Source organism: Marmota flaviventris, chromosome 5 (assembly GCF_047511675.1).
Source record: "Marmota flaviventris isolate mMarFla1 chromosome 5, mMarFla1.hap1, whole genome shotgun sequence".
In the NCBI taxonomy this organism is placed as follows: Eukaryota; Metazoa; Chordata; class Mammalia; order Rodentia; family Sciuridae; genus Marmota; species Marmota flaviventris.
In genome coordinates, this window is record NC_092502.1 from 34,740,728 (window position 1) to 34,759,025 (window position 18,298).

Here is an 18,298-nt window from a genome sequence, read left to right on the forward strand (position 1 = left end):
CCAAAAGTCTTCCCACAAATCAACATTGCTATATTGAGAAGCATGTTTCCAATAAATGCACTTTTGGGGGGACACGTTTGAACCATAGGAGGTAGTAATTTCCAAGTGAAAGCAAGTTGAAAAATGTATGCACTAAACTTTACAGATGCTCATTTGCCTAGGTATTCTTGAGAATGAATGTTTAAGTTCCACTTAGGCCCCTTGTCTTCTATTCTTATTTTTCTCTATCCATCTTCTTCAAGCCCACCTTCTTACTCTTTCCTTCAGTTACCCTTCTTCCTTCCTGAGCTCAGCACCTGTCTCTTCCCTCAGTCTTCTCCCTAACTCCTTCTCCCACTTCACTAACCTCACCCTTTTTGTGAAAAGCAGAAGTTGAATTAAGGTATAGGTGTAGAATTCTAGTTTGTTTGTTTTTTTTTCAATCTGGCGACTGAACCCAGGGTACTTTACCACTGAGATACATTCCCAAAATCTTTTATTTTGAAACAGGGTCTTGCTAAATTGTTTAGGGATTGCTAAATTGCAGAGGCTGGCCCCAAACATGCAATCCTCCTGCCTCAGGCTCCCAAGCTGCTGGGATTATAGGCATGCCCCACCACACCTTGCTCAGTTTCAATTCTTGTTGTTCAGATATCCCCCCACTTCACCTCATGGCTACTTGGGCCCAATCCTGATCTCCAGGAAGGCTCCCAGATTACATAATAGAAATTAAAAATAAAACAACATGAATAGGTGTTCCATTTTAGGCAGGTCAAGCCTGAGTTTTAATTCCTTTCTCTCCAGATATAAGGCCCTCAGAACCACTAAAATGACATGTGGTGAGCTATATATTACCACAATTTCCTTATCACTCCACTCTATTCTAAGTGGGAGTCTCTGAAGCCAATTTGTTACAGAAAAAGAATACAGCTAGGTCATGAGAATATAGAGATAAGTGCCGAAGTCTGGCTGGTCTTGTATCAGGGGAATGCTTTTTGTTCCAAAACCGAGAGGATGATTGAACTCATTGTTGGTGACGATGGTATCAGGAATAGGGACAATGATGACTATGTGTAAGATCAGGAGGAAGAAGAGGAAGTTTGGAACTATTACCTTAGGATTGGGACATGACCTGAGAATTGATGTCTATCCAGAAGAGATAACTAGAAGAATATGATGAAGACCACGAAGAGCTGTATCCTGTCACCCACTCTATTTCCCCACTCCCTCCACCGCAGTTAACCTGCCCCGATGCCAAAAGAGCTTTACAGTCGCAACTTTCTTCCTACCTTACAGCTGGCCAACATAGTCCATATAATTTGCCAAATGTGCCCGACTCTTTATGTACGAAGTAGGGGGAATGAGCTCCAAACACCAAGAAGCCTTGAAACTCTTCTATGAATTGGACAGAATCAAGGAGCCACAAACAGCACAGCCTGGTGCCACTGGATGGAGTGGCTCAGGAGTAAAAGGTGAGAATAAGAAGACAATGGGGAAGGGGGGTGGCAAGGAAAGAAGGGAACTTTTTAATAGTGGCATCCCTTCCCCACACTGCCAGGTACTTGAAAGTTGAACTTCTCTATATTTTGAGGGGAAGGGAGCACAATGAAGAGAGATGGGCATTGTGTGGAGAAAGGAGATAAAATCATGAAGGCTGGAGCTGGCTTCCTCAGAGGAAACTGAGCAGACATATGGCAGTCATCAGAAACCACTAATGTTGATACTTTCAGTTTACCTAAGAGTAAGGGGTATAGGTAACAGATATTTAGTGCTTGATTTCCCTGTAATGTAAGTCTTGAACAAGTATAATTTGAGTAATTTGACTAAGTCTCAAAGACCCTCACAGACAGGAATAAAAGACCACAGTACATAGTAGATGTTTGGAACCTCACAGCACAAACAATGTCAAAACAAATGTTTAGTATTGATAGACAAAAATGCCAGGAGGGAATCTTCAACTAACAGGAGCAACTGGCCATGCCTCACTCCCAAAGTCTGGAGTTGCTTCTCCACCTTCTGTATAGTCTTTTTTCTTCTGGAGAAAGGCAGAAGACATAAACATCTTTGATAGATCACAGTGAACCTCATGTCCTGACCACTTTTCCTTTTCTGGCATTTTATCACAGTGGAAGGAGGAAGGCTTAGATAACATCTCTGCCGTTTACTGTCTAATCTTGGGCAGGTCTCAACCTCTTTGAGCTTCTCTTTCCCCCTAGATTAGAGAACATGTATCTGAAAGTATTTTATAAATCAAATCACTAAACAGATATTTGCTTTTTTATTTAGCTTCTAATTTGCCTTCCTTTCCCTGGGTGCTGATATGGTTAATGCCTTGTCTGCTAGTCCTGATCTCCCTAAGCATTAGAGAATTGTCTTAATAGTCAGCAGGAGTACTATTTCCTTACCAAGTCTTGGTGAATTTGACCCCTACTTCTAGTATCCAAGGAAGAAGAGGTAGTCTGTAGGCCAATAAAGGTCTTAACTAGCTATTTAGTAGCAATTGCTTACAGCTTAGTAGTGCTTTACAGTTTATAAAATGTATTTATTTCCTTATGTTTTCCTACAACAGTGGCTTTTAAACAGTGGTTTTTTTGACCAGTTACTGGGTTTTATAATGAATGGGTCATGCCCAGCATTACTTTAAAATGAAATAAAAGAAAATAATAAAGCACATGGAGAATAGTAAAGGAAAGCACTCCTTTATGGAACTTTTAAGTTGTGTGTGTGTGTGTGTGTGTGTGTGTGTGTGTGTGTGTATATATATATATATATATATATATATATATATATATATATATATATATATAATATATATGTTTATGCTTCATTTTAGAAAAACGGACTTATTCTAGGTTGCATTGAAAACAAACACAGAACACTGCCCTATAAGCATCAAAGCATCATATATTAAATATTATGATCATCCTTATTTTACAAATTTAGCTACAAAATTCACTGCTACCTTTATCAAATCCTAGCACCATCACTTCCTCAGGGTAATAATTAAGTTTGCTCATGGAAGAAACTATGTCCTGTGCTTCTGGGTTTCACTACACTGAAGCTAAGAAGGAAAACTTCCATTCCTCTTCTAGAATTTTCTGGAGAAGATTTTGAAATTAAAATTTTAATGGAAAGCTAACTTAAGAAAAAATAAATTATTCCTTTACTTGGGGAGACCAAATGATTCTTCAAACCAGAGAAGTTCCTTATATAGCATATCAGTAAATATAAACAAACATCAAAACTAAAAGAAACAAATTAAGATAACCCCTTTCTTAAATAATAGGATATTGAAAAATAAATATTAGAGGTGTAGCTCAGTGGTAGAGTGCTTGCCCAGCATGCACAAGACCCTGAATTCCATACCCAGCAAAAAAAAAAAAAAAAAAAAAAACTGTACAGTAAAAGTACACTTTTATTTCAAACATACCAGGATTTAAATGATGGTGGTGCCAAATACAGGAATCATACTTACCAGGTAAAAATTTCTCTTGTATGTAAGTTATATATATATAAACTGATAGTAATTGACATGTTCTCTTTCATTAAACAGTTCATAGTTTGTCACTTCCTTTCATTGGTGATCATACAAATTATAATAGCATGATTTAGAATTTGACTTAACTCATAATGGTTAACATTATAAAGAACTATTTTTGTATAATGGTCTACTTAGTGTGTATACATTGTAACCACAGCCAGGTGTGGCTACATAGAATTCTCTCTTGCTAGTTACTAATTCAGCACAGATTTTTTTTGTCTACTTTGGAAGTAATCAAGCTTTTCAGTTTTAGGAGCATTGTGGAGAGAGGTTCTTATTAATAGACTTAAGAATGTCAAGTGATTTTCAGGAATAGGAGAAAAAGCACTTCTCCCACACAATTGATATTAGCATTGCAGGGTATGGAGACAATAAAAGTTCATAAAATATTTATTGTTGTAATGTTTAAAAGAAAAAATGATTAATTTTCCATAATGTAGGAAAGTTTGGTCCTCTCTACTCCTGTGACTATTCCAGACCGCATCTTCAGACAGATTTACTGCATTATCTGAAAACTGCAACTGCACTGTGACCTTAGCTCTTAAGTACACTTAATCATCAATTACTCCTGCTCTCTAGCTTTATGGAGCCCACTATTCCATGAACTCCATATGTTTTGTTTTGTTTTGTTTTGTTACTGGGGATTGAACCCAGGGGCACTTAACCAGTGAACCACATCCCAACCCCCCATTTTTTTTTTTTTTTTTTTTTTTGATACCAGGGATTGAACCCGGGTGTATTTAACCACTGAGCCATATCCCTGGCCCTTTTTACTTTTTGAGACAGGGTTTCACTAAGTTGCTTAGAGCCATGATAAGCTTCTGAGGCTGGCTTTGAACTTGCAATCTTCCTGCCCTGGCTTCCTGAGCCGCTGGATTACAGGCAACACCCCACCCAGCTATGAGGATTTTTCTATATCAGCATTATTGATGTATTGAGTAACATCATTATTGGGGTAGGGGAATATAAAATACTTAACAGTATCCCTGGACTCTGTCCAGTAGATGCAAGTAAGCACCCTACCACCATTGTGAAAACCATAAAAGTCTCCAGACACTGTAAACTGTCCCCCTGTGGGGTCACTGAAAAATTATCCCCAGTGGAGAACTTCTAATCTAGATTTAAAATGTGATCATACCCAGTGCATGGCCAGGTGTTCAGAGTGTTCAGTAGAATGACAATCTGACCTAGCTGATACCTTATTAACAATAGATTTAGCATCAGTGGATTAATAAGTGTAATGCACTCTTCTACCAGTTCTTGGAATGGATGTGGCAAAGTCAGCAAACTTTTTTAAAATGTTAGAGCTGTTCATGTCACTTCCATTTGAGAAAACGAAAACCGACAGATAAAGCAGTACACAAAAATTAAGATCTAGAAACTAAGAGTAATAAAAGGTAATTGCTTCAGATACTCCTCAATTTCAGTAGGACTATAGGGCATTCTTTAGTTCTTTTTTGTTGTTTAAATATTATGCAGAACCAATAAGACCATATAGCCTCCCTGATTTTGTCATAGTGGGAAGTGACCCAGGACTGAAACATACATCAGCCCTAAAGCTCTTCCTTAAAACCTAAGGCTCTGGAAGGGCAGCAGAATAGAATAGACAATATGAATGATGTATGTACATTCCATGTATGTATTATATGTCAAAATACATTCTGCTTTAATGTATGACTAAAAAAATAAATAAATAAATCGTATGGTTAAAGCTCCTCTGATATACCTCCTGAAATCCCTATAGTTTGGGTGTGTTTATTTGTTTTGTTTTGTTTTGTTTTTTGTCACTGGTGGGGAACAAACCTAGGACCTTGTTCATGATAGGCAAGCACTTTGCCATTGAGGTCTATCCCCAGCCCTGCCCCCTTCTTTTTTGAATAGATCTCAGTTGGCCCAAACTGGCCTTAAACTCCTAGGCTTAAATGACACTCCTGCTTCAGCTTTCTGGGAAACTGGGATTATAGGCATGCATAATTATGCCTGGTTTAAGCATTGACTCTAAGCTGTTTCCCACCCCCAAGCATTGATTCCTTCCTTAAAATTTTTCCCATAACAGTGAAATTATTATTTATTGGCTGGTAAAATGAGGTTACAAGAAGGAGAAACAAGGACACTAGCCTTCTATATTAAATCTAATAGGACTTTCTGTAATAGTAAACCAGGTTAGTGGTACACACGTAATCCCAGTGATCTGGGAGGCTGAGGCAGGAGGATCACAAATTCGAGGCTAGCCTGGGCAATTTAGCAAGACCTGTCTCAAAAAATAAAATTTAAGAAAAGGACAGTGGTGGAGTAGAGCAGGGTGGCTCAGTGGTAAAGTGCACCTGGGTCCAATCCCCAGTACCAAAAAAAAAAAAAGAAGAAAAAAAAACTTTCTCCAGTGATCGAAGTGTTCTATATCTATGCTGTACAGTACAGTAGGTACCACTAGCTACTAGCTATATATGATTATTGAGCTAGTGAAAATCAGGAATTGAACTTTTATTTTTTTTATTTTTTTTGGTACGGGGATTGAACTCAGGGGTACTTGGACAGGGTCTCAATGTTGCTTAGCGTCTCACCACTGCTGAGGCTGGCTTTGAACTCAGGATTCTCCTGTCTAAACCTCCCAGGTCTCTGGGATTATAGGCATGTACCACAGTGTCCAGCTAGGAATTGGATTTTTAATTGTATTTAATTTTGAGTAGCCACATGATGCTAGTAGCTATCAAATCATATTAAATAGTACAATTATATGCCAACAAGGTAGGTTGGACTCTGGTTCTTCTTAGGACCCTCAGTAACTGAGCTCCTGGGTATGGAGAATAGCTCACCTCTACATTGAGAAGTGCAGGAGATGTAACAAAGTTTGTTATTGGTGGATATGCAAATAAGGAATAAAATGGCCCTTAAAACCTGTGTTCCCATTCCAAAGAAGGTAAAAAAAAAATGGATGTCTTAGGGATTTGAATTAGAAATAGTCCTAAAAAACAAGGAGGCTCACCCCTAGAATGCTATCTCCCCTGCTGAGTTTCATACTTAGGTCTTCCCACCCTTTCCTTCATCTTAGAGGACTGGGATCCAAATGGGGGAATCAAGTAGCATAGAAAAAGATTCCTAGAGATCACATCCCCCTATTTTTTTTTCTGCCATTTTCTTCCTCTCTCTCTCCCCTACATCGAAGGATAAATTTCTCAGCAGATCCTGGCTGTTTAACCTAAGTGTGAGCAAAGAAGACTGGGTATTGTGGTGAGCCGTTCCTGTAGACCGTGGCCGCCATTAGAAGATGGCGCCGGCTTCCACTGTGGCCTGTGATAAACAACTCCTTTTATGGAGAATTGGCGCGCAATCCCTTACCACCCTATGAGAAAGATCCACGTGGCAGCTTGGGATTGGTATGCAGGAGGCTTTATTAGGCTGTGCTTGGGCGCTCGGCGGGGGGTTGCTAGAAGATGATACTTGAATCAAGGCCTGAATAAACTGCTGAAAGAAGAATCCTGTGTCGTGTCTTCCTTGCTGGCGAGGGGACGCGACAGGGTATAAGGACTTTTCAGCCCTTATACTCTTATAGTAGGCTAGACAGCCTCAAGGTTCCATTTTGGCCTACACTCTGCACCCTTGTTCAATAAGAAATTCTATGTCTGGGGAAGAAAGCTGAGGAAAAGAATCTTGGGTCATCTTTTGTTTCTCTACCACCTAATGCTGCTTTTTAAAATCCTTTTGCAAAAAAACCCACAAACTTGCCTTTTTCCCACATTTCTCATAGTCTTGTTTAGACTATACCCACCTTCCTGGACTAGCCCCATTTTTCCAGCTTCAGATTATACATCTGCTATGGTACCCCAGCTAATCCCATAGTTTATCTCCTAAGGAAGATCCAATAGAATGCCTTAGGATCTGCTTTCTCAGAGGCTGTCAGACCTCATATTTCTAAAATATGTAATACTGAGAAAAACCAAAGTTGTGTTTTTCCTGTACTTACAACAACCAACACTGAATATATCTATGATCTCTGGTCACAAAACTGGGGATTTCTCCCACCAGCAACCACTTAATTCAGCAGCAGATTCTCCAGTAGACACCAGTAGTGTCTCCAATTCACTTCTGATACTAACTACCTGGAGATAATGCCAGATCCCACAGGTTGAAGCTAAGTCCCAAAAGACCTTCCCAACTTCAGACACCAATCACCAAGTAAGTCATCACCTATACTTCTGACAGGCTACAAATGAGGGTCCCATAAGCCCTTCCTTATGTTCAATTAATTTGCTAAAGTTGCTCATAGAACTCAAGGAAACATATTTATGGGTTTATTATAAAGGATATTACATGGGATGTAAATGAACAGTCAAATAGAGGAGTTGCATAGAGTAAGGTATGTGTGAAGGGGTGAGGACGTGTCATGTCCTCTCCTCGTTTAGGCTTTTCTACCCTTTCCTTCATTTTGTTTTTTTAAATATTTTTATTTTGTTTATTCATTTTTATGTGGTACTAAGGATCAAACCCAGTGCCTCACATGTATGAGGCAAGCACTCTGCCACTAAGCCACAACCCCAGTGCCTTTCCTTCATTTGAGAGAAATGGAATCCAAACTTCATCAGGGCCACCTTCTAGAATCTCTAGGTGTTTGGATATCCAAAATTCAGTCAGTCCTTTCAGGTCTTAATGAAAGTTTCATTACATAGACATGATAGATTAAATCATTGGCCACGGGTTTATCAACTCAACCTTCAGCCCCTCTTCCCTGAGGGATGGGAGGGGAACACCAGACAACTGAAAATTCCAACCAATCACAAAGTTGTTTTCTCTGGCAACTAGTCACCATCCTAAAGCTATCTGGGGGCACCCCAGTCATCAGTCATCTCTAGCATACAAAAGACACTCATCACCCTGGAGACTCCAAGGATTTTAGGACCTCTATGTCAGGAAATATGGACAACACCACATTTCACAATACATATTTCACAATATCACAGATATTACCAAGAGACAGACAATAGCATCTGATCTCTTCACAAGATCTGTTCTAGGAACTGATCTGATGCCACATCTCACCTCTCATTAGGAGATATGGAATAGCACCTATATAATTGTACTCCCATGTTTCCTTGTCTTCAGCCTTTCTGTGTTTAATTCTTTGGGACTCAAACATTAGTTTTTATAGAAAGAGATCAATTCTAGATACTGCAGTAAAGTTGGTAGAATAGGGGTGAGAGAGATGGATTCAAAGAGATGTTCAACCCCTTAATTATAATGCTTTTAGTAAGCACTCAGTCTCTACCTTAGTGTAGGTGAGTAGGACTCCTGCAGCCTTCCCAAAGATCCTCCTGTCCTCAGCTCTTGGCTGGACTTGCTTCTTGCCTTGATTACTACAGTAGGTTTTGTTTTTGTTGTTGTTTTAGTACTGGGGATTGAACCTGGGGCTCTTTAACACTGAGCTACATGCCAACGCTATTTTTTATTTTGAGACAGGGTCTTGCTTGTTGAGGCTGGCAATCCTGCCTTAGCTCCTGAGTTGTTGGGATTATAGGCATGCACCACCATGCCCAGCTCTCCTGCAGTAGCTTCATAACTCTGCTTATTTCTAGTCTTATTCCTCCAATCTAGCCTTCACTTTAACAACATGGTAAAATCAAGTCTAGGCCAGGGAAGGACAAGACCAGAACACTAAAGAGACTCCCCAAAGCTTCAGGACAAAATCCAAAGTCCTTAGGAGCAAATGCCTTCCTGATCTCTACCTGATCTTTCAAAGTCAAAAATCTGAACCCATGGTGATTCCTCTGCTTGGAATGCTCTGCCTTTAACTACTTGCCCTTTACTTTGTAAGGGGCTGGCTATCAAGATTAAAATCTTCCAGAACCCAAACCCCAAATAGGGTGCTGAAAATGCAACACAGGAGCAGAAACAAACCAGTGTCTGATCTCATTGTACTCAGAGCCCAGAGGAACTCAACTGTGCAGAGCTGAGGCCAGTGACACTATAATCACAGTTATAAAAGCATGTAACTAGGAAACCTGATCTAGACCTGAGGTTCACAGAGGGTTTCCCAGAAGAGGCAACCTGAACTGAAACTCCAAGAAAGCTTAGATTTAACTAAGAGGAGGAGGGTGGGATATGGTAGGCCTTCCAGAATAATGTATATAAAAAGTATGAGAGAGAACTGATAAAATGGAGGAATAGGGCAGGTCCAGCATGGCCACAAAACAGTACAAGTTGCCAGAATCAGTCATACTGATTCTGTAGTATGACAGTAAAGATTTTGGTCATTATCTTAAAATACATGGGAAAGCCACCTACCCTGGTCTTTAGGTAACTCCAATGGAAATGAAAGGATGGGAGCTAGGTGGTGAGCAAGTAGCAGCTTAGCAGCTGCTCTACCTATCCTATCTCCAACACCCAAAGCTACAAGTGAAGTGGTCTGCAGGGTTAGGAAGACTCACCCCTAAGCTCACAATTGTCCTCCCTCAAAGGGAAGTGAAGGAGCTGGAGGAAAACTCTGAAAGGAAAGCTTGAATCCTTTAGATTGTCTGGAGAGTCCGTATCTTTCCATTTCTCCCTCTCCTCTAGCTAACATTGCCAACTCAATTCAGGTGGGCTACAGGACAAAACCTGCATTCCCCACTTGGCCTCACAGGAGGGGATGCAGCAACAAATGTGACTTACAAAGGGATGGGTATTAGAACAGAAGCCATCTGAGGTCTCAGATGAGCAGAGAGGAAAGAGATCCAGACCTGGAGGGATCTGGGAGGACCAGGCCAAGATAGGATTCCATGGGCCAGATGTGAGCCAAAGGAAAGCCAGCCACCTTGGGAACCTCCAGCTCCAGAAAGGGGACCTGAGGTCCTTGAGCTTACATGTTGAACTTGGAGAAAGAAGTTCGTTTTGAACCCAGACTCTGGGTGGTACCTCAGTAACAACAATTCCAAGGGGCTCCCCAAATTTCAAGAAAAAGCAAGCAGAACTATTAATTGTATTGTCCAGGTCCTTGGCCCCAACAAAAAATTAAGCAAGACACAGAAGTAACAGGCAAAGTGCAGATGTATTGAAGGTGAACATGGAAATAGCATTCTGCAAGTTATAACTGAGAGGGCAGAGTAAGAGAGAGGCTCAAGGCCCCTGTGTCTGGGAATTAGTGTTTTATATGCTGAGCTCTGGGGCACTTTCTTCCTTATGACCTGATTGAAAACCTTACCCCATTTGTTCCCATTGGTTACCATATGCTACCTGATTAGAATAGTATCCAATTTTCCCCCATTGGTTACTTCAAAAAAACTTAATTAGAACACTGTCCGTATTACCTCCACTATTTTAGAATATCCAACCTGGACAGAATTTATCATGGGCCTTGAGTCCTCAGTGGTGGGAGTTGTCAAGGTAATGGGACTTATGGTAGATAAACAGGGACTTGATGACTCATTTCCCTGTCTTGTCTTCCAGTGGCTATTTCTTGTACCCTGCCTCTGCCATTTTGGCATCCCTGAACTCCTACCCAACAAAATGAGGGTTCTCAAAATTTAAAAAAAAAAAAAACAAAAAAACTGGAACAATATAACTGCTCAAGGGGTGGAGGAACATAGTTCTTGAGGGCTGCTCATAAGCAGACAGGAAATCTCTTGGGAATAGCTCAGTCTACACAGGTTGGTGAGTGTGGTCCTTGACTTCTCTTTTTAGGTTGAGTGCCCAGGGAGCCAGGGAAGTGTTAGTGTGATCTGGGTCCTGGGCAGCAAACTGGTTATGGGGTGGATGGAGACAGGGGCCTTCCACAACCACCAGAGAAAAAAACACAGGGGTTGAGGTAGCATTAAGTATGGAAAAGTGAAAAGACAGATATTTGGGAATGTCAAGGAGGCAGCTCATGTCCAAGTCTGGGCCCAAAGAGCACAGTCATCAAAACTGTGCAGGAGCACTGCCAGGACTGCACAATAGGAGAGCCCAAAAGAGACTGACAGTAAAACAGGAAAGTTTGCAGCCAACCAGGAGAACAAGCAGTCTTCCTGGAGGGATCCTGGCATACTCTGCAAGCCTGGGCAGCCAAGCTTGAAGCTTTGCCAGGGTCATTGGCCTAACTTATGCTTTCCTGCCCCTAGGCAGGAAAAGTGTTTGCTAGTGTGGAGTATGTGTTTGCTATGTGGAGTGTCCCCTACCTCCATCTCATGCTCAGTCCTCTGATACACCAGTGCAGAATATTTGCACTGGAACATTATTCCCTCCATATACACACAGGGCTGTCTCACATCTGCATGTCTTAAATGCCAATCTTCCCCCTATAATCCTGCCCTTGTTCCCTCCTCAGGAAACTGTGCAAAAGCAAAAACAAACAAACAAACAAAAAAACCATCTCCCACCCCCACCGCTTTTGTTCATAACTGCATCCACAAGCCTTAAAACAGCCCAGTACCCAAAAGGTGCTCCCTAAATTCTGAAGCACTGCCAGGCATTTTTTGGGATGTAGGTACTAATATTATTTCCAATTTCATTTCACAGATGAGAAACCAAAGTTAACATTCTATCTTACAAAGAGAAAAGTAAATACTTATGTATAAATTCCACCCCTTTATTTTACATAGATATCAGTGGTTGCAATCTTAACAATATATGCTACTCTTTAAAAAAATATTTGGAAGCAGGCACTGTGGTGTGTTCCTGCAATCCCACCTGCTCCGGATGCTGAGGCAGAAGGATTGCGAATTCAAAGCCAGTCTCAGAAACTAAGCGAGGCCCTAAGCAACTGAACAAGACCCAATCTCAAAAAATAAAAAAGGGCTGGGGATGTGGCTCAGAGGTTAAGTGCCCAGGGTTCAATTCCCAGGACACTCCCCCGCCCCCGCCCCAAAAGAAAATTGGGCGCAGCTGTCTGTTAAAGATACAGATGCGTGACAGTGGGAGACTACATAAGCTTGCTTGAGTGTAAGGCCAACTGGCAGCCAGGTACGTATTGCACCGCTTCCCTTCCAAGCACGGATGGACTCCCAACCCGCAGGCTTTTCATGTGGAGTGGCCAGACCCACAAAGGGCTTCGGATTAGTCCGGAAGTTAAACCCACCACTTGCTCTCCAGGCCTTTAGAGTCTAAGAGATCTCTCCGCATTCCGACCTAGGCCGGAACAGGGTGGCAGTCTAGTACCACATAGGCCAATTTTTAGCTCATACAGGGCTTTCTGCTCCATAATCCTCTCCGGCCTTAATCCTGCATAGAATAGACGTGGAACGCCCCAGCTAACACCCTCAGCATAAAGCTCAGGGCATAAAGCTCTTGGGATAAGAGCCGCCACTCCCCCGCGCATGGAAATCTATTAAGCATGGTTTAAAACAAACAAAAGTGTAAGTACCGTATTTTTCACTCTCCCTGTTTACAACGGTAAACTCAAAACTCCCTCAGCTTTGCCTTCAATGGAACCAAACGGAAGGGGCGGAGCTCGAGCTACGCCACGTAGGAGCTGAGAAGTAGCTAGGCTAGCCTTATGGGAATAGCCGTACACTTCCCCTTTTTTGCTTGTATATAGCGTTCTAATCATAGTTTTAGAAGCTTTTTTAATAGATAATGATATTGTCTGTTTCAGAACTATTGGTAGAGCGCTATTGCGTGGCGGAAGACACCACGATGAGTGATTGAACCTCGTTCTTCCTACTACTGGACGTCGCCATCTTGAGTAGAACTGAACCATGGGGGCCGCCATTTTGCTGGACCGGGCGGGTATTTCCGGTTCCGGCGGGGGAAAGCGCTCTCTTTTCCTTTGCAGGGCTGCGGCGAGGTGGCCGCGGTGCTTGTCTCTCTGAGCTATCCGGTGCCATCCTCGTCGCTGCGGCATCTCCACCCGCCGCTGCCATGACTGAACAGATGACCCTTCGTGGTACCCTCAAGGGCCACAACGGATGGGTAACCCAGATCGCTACTACTCCGCAGTTCCCGGACATGATATTGTCCGCCTCTCGAGGTACATGCTAAGGTGTTGGGCGAGACTGGGTGATGGGGGTAGGGGTGTTGCGCTTGTCGTGGGATTGGGCGGGTGGCGCGCGAATTTGCAGGCCGAGCAAGCTCTGTCACCGACTGTGAGTTGGTGAGTACAAACCCGATCCTAGGCCTCAACCGAGACGAACAATTTTACAGATGAGCACGAGTCATAGTCCGTCATTGCCAGGAATGGTTGAAGACTTTTTAAATCTCTGGCCCACTTCTCAGTTGTGGTCAAATATTCCCAGGGACCACCTGGCTGGGCGGAGCGGTGATGACACCAACATGCCATCTGAATGCCATGTGCTGAAAAACAGAGGCTGTTTCTGAGCTGCCGCCCGGCCCTGGGTTCAATGGGAATTGGGTAGACTCCAGAGGGGCCTTGGTGACCCACATCTCCCAGCCTGCACTTTCGGCCCTCTCTCACTCTTGTACCTAATAGAGCTTAGAAAGGTCTTGGGCTTTACCATAGCTGCCACAGAATGAAAAATCGCCCAAGGGCTAGGCTAGGTTCATGTCTGACACTTATTAATTTTCAGACTTGTTGAATGAGCCGCATTTCCATAAAAGCATCCAGTCCTGTAGCATATGAAGAGACTTATCAGCTTTGATTTCTGCATTTCTGTCAGCCCTCATAAGTAATCACAGGAAGTCCCCAGTTACTCATCCCACACCCAAGCTGCTGTCTTTCCACATTCAGAGAAGATGCAAAATAAATGTTTTATTATATGGATCTCAGGAAAAAGTATCCATAATCTCTGACACCTGAGTTGGGGTCTTGTGGCACATCTAGCTTTAAAACTGCCTGTCTCTCTATCTGCAATAGTGGGTAATTCAGTCCAGGATAGTAACTGCTCTCATAGCCTACAGTTCCCCTGGCCACATAAATGTTCTCAACTTTATTCTCTTTAACCCACCCACAACCCTGAGACACCTTGTTATACATCAGCAAGTGGGCTGAGTAGGGTTCTCATGGATTTTTCTTCTCCTGTTTTACCTCCTTTTAGATAAGACCATCATTATGTGGAAGCTGACCAGAGATGAGACCAACTATGGTATCCCACAGCGTGCTCTGCGGGGTCACTCCCACTTTGTTAGTGATGTGGTCATCTCCTCAGATGGCCAGTTTGCCCTCTCAGGCTCCTGGGATGGAACCCTGCGCCTCTGGGATCTGACAACGCAAGTAGCTGCTCTGGGGCCTTGGGGGAAATATGGGCAGAAATGAATAGATGCCATCAGAATATGATTTCCCAAGGGAAATTGGTCCATCTGGGAAGGATGAGGCTAAAATACCTACAGAAGATAGTTGCAGTTGTTTGGCCTCCTTCCTTGATTTAATTGAGTTAGCTACTTGAAGTTGCTGAGGACTGATCTAATTGGAAAGTTTTGCTGGGTACATTAGTTGGAGTTGGCAACCATTTAAATATGTTTGAAAGGTGGTTAGGCACTTGACAGGTATAATGGAGGATCCTGGTGATGACAGATGACATTGTCACCCAATCCCCACAAGGAAATGAGGACATGTCCTGCAATTCTGAGTGGATTCTCTAGCATATATGCAGCCAAGAACTTGCTGTAATCCAAGCCACATCTAGGTTATGTGAATAACATAACCACTGGGTCAGGAACAAGGCAAGTAAAAAGATTTGGCTATGGAAGGGAAAAGTTTGCAAAGTCTGTCTAGAGAGTGACCAAGTTCTTCCTCCCAGGGGTACCACCACAAGACGATTTGTAGGCCATACTAAGGATGTGCTGAGTGTGGCCTTTTCTTCTGACAACCGGCAGATTGTCTCTGGATCCCGAGACAAAACCATAAAGTTATGGAATACTCTGGGTGTTTGCAAATACACTGTCCAGGTAAAGTAAGGGCGACATCAGAAAGCACATGTTCAAGACTCTCCTACCCTTACTCTTAACCTTTCTTTCTGTGGTAATTTTAACTCCTGTCTGGAGTCTATAAAGGTTCAGTTTCTGGGGATGTAAATGCAGTGCTGCCAACATTGATCCTACTGATGAGGGGTGGTATATAGCATTTCTTGGGACAGGACTATTTCCTCTTATTTCTTTCCTTCCTCTGTAGGATGAGAGTCACTCGGAGTGGGTGTCTTGTGTCCGCTTCTCACCTAACAGCAGCAACCCTATTATTGTCTCCTGTGGCTGGGATAAGCTGGTCAAGGTGAGCTTCCAAACAGGGTGCAGGACCTTTACAGGCCAAAATGTATGCTTTGCCTCCCACATAGTCATAGGCTTTAACTTTGAACATTTTTATAGATTACCTCAGTTGACTTTTTGCTCTTGATATTTTTTCAGTACAGAACATAAATTTTTGACATTCGATCTGAAGTAGCTAATTATCTCACAGCATTTGCCACCTGTTTTGGTCTCATTTGATCTTAATTCACTTTGTCCCATAGTCCTAATAGATGGGGTTGTGTGGCTCAGTGGTAGAGTGCTTGCCTGGCACATGTGAGGCACTGGGTTCAGTCCTCAGCATCACATTAAAAAATAATTATTAATAAATAATACTCATATGTAAGTAATGTATAAACTCAGATTATGGTTTCCAAACTATTTTAATGCACTTGTGTCACTTTGTGAAATATTTGCAGAATTGAAAATTTGGAACTTAATGAGTTAAGTGACTGAGACAAGTTTGTGTTGGTTTGCATTTTTGTTACTGGTAGAATGATAAATGGCTGTTATGCCAAGGAACGCTTTTAAATAATGTCTCCTTACTCTGCCCAATCTTGAACTAGATTGTTCATCCATGAGCCCTTGTCTTTGTAGGTGTGGAATTTGGCTAATTGCAAGCTGAAGACGAACCACATTGGCCACACCGGCTATCTGAATACTGTGACTGTCTCTCCAGATGGATCCCTCTGTGCTTCTGGAGGCAAGGTATTTTGGGTTTGGCATCTTCTACTCGTTGAGGAAAGGTGTCTCAGAAAGAACACTTTGTCTTTGACATAAATTGACAGCTGAAAGATTAGCTAGGTTTTTCAAGATATGTTCCTAAGGACAATATTTTCCAGAAATATAGTGTTTGTCTCCTCAAAGCAGTACAGGAGGCTCTTGATACACTTGGTGAGGTGTCATTCAATAAAGGAAAGATTTAAAGAAATAATGGAATTTTGCCAGGCACAGTGGCACACACCTTGTAATCCCAGCACTTCAGGAGGCTGAGACAGGAGGATCTCAACTTCAAAGCCATCCTCAGCAACTTAGTGAGATCCTTTCTCAAAAGGACTGGGGTGTGGTTCAGTGGTTAAGCATACTCCTGGGTTAAGTCCCTGGTGACAATAATAGTAATAATGGTATTTGAGCTTTCAGGAAGTCAGGGTCCTGGGGGAATTGAGTCTGACAAAATCTTGAGGTGAAAGGGGCTGACATCTGGAAGAGGTCACATTGCCCTAACTCATCTTTCATGTCTGCCCAGGATGGCCAGGCCATGCTGTGGGATCTCAACGAAGGCAAGCACCTTTATACACTAGATGGTGGGGACATCATCAATGCCCTGTGCTTCAGTCCCAACCGTTACTGGCTCTGTGCTGCTACAGGCCCCAGCATTAAGATCTGGGTGAGTATGGGCTACATTACATACTGAGTTCTTGGATGCACTGTCTCCACCTCCTCATTTCCTCCCCAGCGATGCTGTGATTTACTGTGTGCCATTTTCAGATCAGAATTTTCTGAAAGCAGGAAGACATTTGTTGCCTACCAAAAGGGATGACCATGTGTACCAGCTTTCTTAACTTCAGCATAATTGCTGTTGTAGTTGAGATATTGGGGGAGGGCTGTTCTGAGCATTTTATCATGTTAAGCCTTGTATTTACCCACTAGATAGCATTAGCAAAACAAAATCTCATGGATTTAAAAAAAAAAATGCAGTGGTGTAAGTGTTCTCTATACTCTGGTTTTGACCTGTTCCCCAGGACTTGGAGGGCAAGATCATTGTAGATGAACTGAAGCAAGAAGTTATCAGTACCAGCAGCAAGGCAGAGCCACCCCAGTGCACCTCTCTGGCCTGGTCCGCTGATGGCCAGGTAAGTGGGTCTGTCCTGGCTTTTGAAAAGGGAGCACGTCCTGAGACTCTGTTTTTATTTCTGGGGGCACTATTCCATGGAACATTCTATCCAAAAAAGGGCAACAGATGGGTGTGATCCAACCCCATCTGGGGACAGTCACTCCTGGAACAGTACCTTGGACGTAAAGTCCAAATTGCATTGCAGTGGGTGCACTACCAGTTCAGTGCCTCCTTACTCAGAACTTAAAAGGTGTGTACATAGCTTCTGTCCAGAGAGGCTTCTGACAGAAGTTGAACTTCAGCTTCTCCTGCTTCGGCCTCCCCAGTTACTAGGATTATACACCTGGCTGTTTCTTGCTCTAGGAGTACTTAATGGATTATTAGCACCTGTACTATGGTAATTGAAAGAGGGTTTTTTTGTTTGTTTGTTTTTTAATGTGGTACTGAGGATCAAACCCAGGGCCTTGCACATGCTAGACAAGCACTCTACCACACCACAGGGTTTCTTAAAGGAAAGGCTATCTTTGGGACTGTAGTTTGTGACTAGACCTTGACCTGTCTGTTTTTTCCCCTTATAGACCCTGTTTGCTGGCTACACAGACAACCTTGTACGAGTATGGCAGGTGACCATTGGCACTCGCTAGAAATTTTATGAGAGCTTCACAAATAAAAAGAAAAAAAATGGCTTTCTACAACTGACTTCAGTTCTTTTAGGAAGTATTTTTCTCTAATAAGTGAAAAAAGCTACTTACAGGTTAAAATAGATTTAGTTAATAGTAATGTAAAACTGGAAGCAGAATCATGAAACTTTTTAACCAAGTAAA

General features: G+C 42.4%; 2 protein-coding genes and 2 non-coding genes across 4 annotated transcripts in view; all 4 read left to right on the forward strand.

Annotated features, from left to right (window-relative positions):
* LOC114107584 (H-2 class I histocompatibility antigen, Q10 alpha chain-like) overlaps positions 1-6,907 on the forward strand; it is a 35,118-nt gene extending 28,211 nt beyond the window's left edge. Inside the window, exons 7-8 of the transcript XR_003585345.2 lie at positions 1,276-1,451; positions 6,701-6,907. The gene's annotated coding sequence lies outside the window, so the exon portion shown is untranslated. The remainder of the gene's footprint in view (positions 1-1,275; positions 1,452-6,700) is intronic.
* Positions 6,908-13,227: 6,320 nt separating this feature from the next.
* Rack1 (receptor for activated C kinase 1) lies at positions 13,228-18,173 on the forward strand. The gene is made up of 8 exons (XM_027955009.2): positions 13,228-13,433; positions 14,458-14,629; positions 15,160-15,307; positions 15,531-15,626; positions 16,238-16,348; positions 16,887-17,027; positions 17,383-17,493; positions 18,053-18,173. The coding sequence occupies exons 1-8, from the start codon at positions 13,325-13,327 to the stop codon at positions 18,116-18,118; spliced, it is 954 nt and encodes a 317-aa protein (XP_027810810.1). The 5' UTR covers positions 13,228-13,324; the 3' UTR covers positions 18,119-18,173.
* Positions 13,716-13,784, forward strand: LOC114107616 (small nucleolar RNA SNORD95). The gene has a single exon (XR_003585350.1). It is a non-coding gene; the product is annotated as a small nucleolar RNA SNORD95 (small nucleolar RNA).
* Positions 14,917-14,995, forward strand: LOC114107615 (small nucleolar RNA SNORD96 family). The gene has a single exon (XR_003585349.1). It is a non-coding gene; the product is annotated as a small nucleolar RNA SNORD96 family (small nucleolar RNA).
* Positions 18,174-18,298: the final 125 nt, after the last annotated feature.

Bases quoted from the DNA above. Each gene is read 5' to 3' on its own strand.
- Rack1 (XM_027955009.2), top strand. From the start codon at position 13,325: ATGACTGAACAGATGACCCTTCGTGGTACCCTCAAGGGCCACAACGGA. The intron at 13,434-14,457 runs GTACATGCTAAG...ACCTCCTTTTAG, and splicing joins GATATTGTCCGCCTCTCGAG to ATAAGACCATCATTATGTGG. The intron at 15,627-16,237 runs GTGAGCTTCCAA...TTGTCTTTGTAG, and splicing joins GCTGGGATAAGCTGGTCAAG to GTGTGGAATTTGGCTAATTG.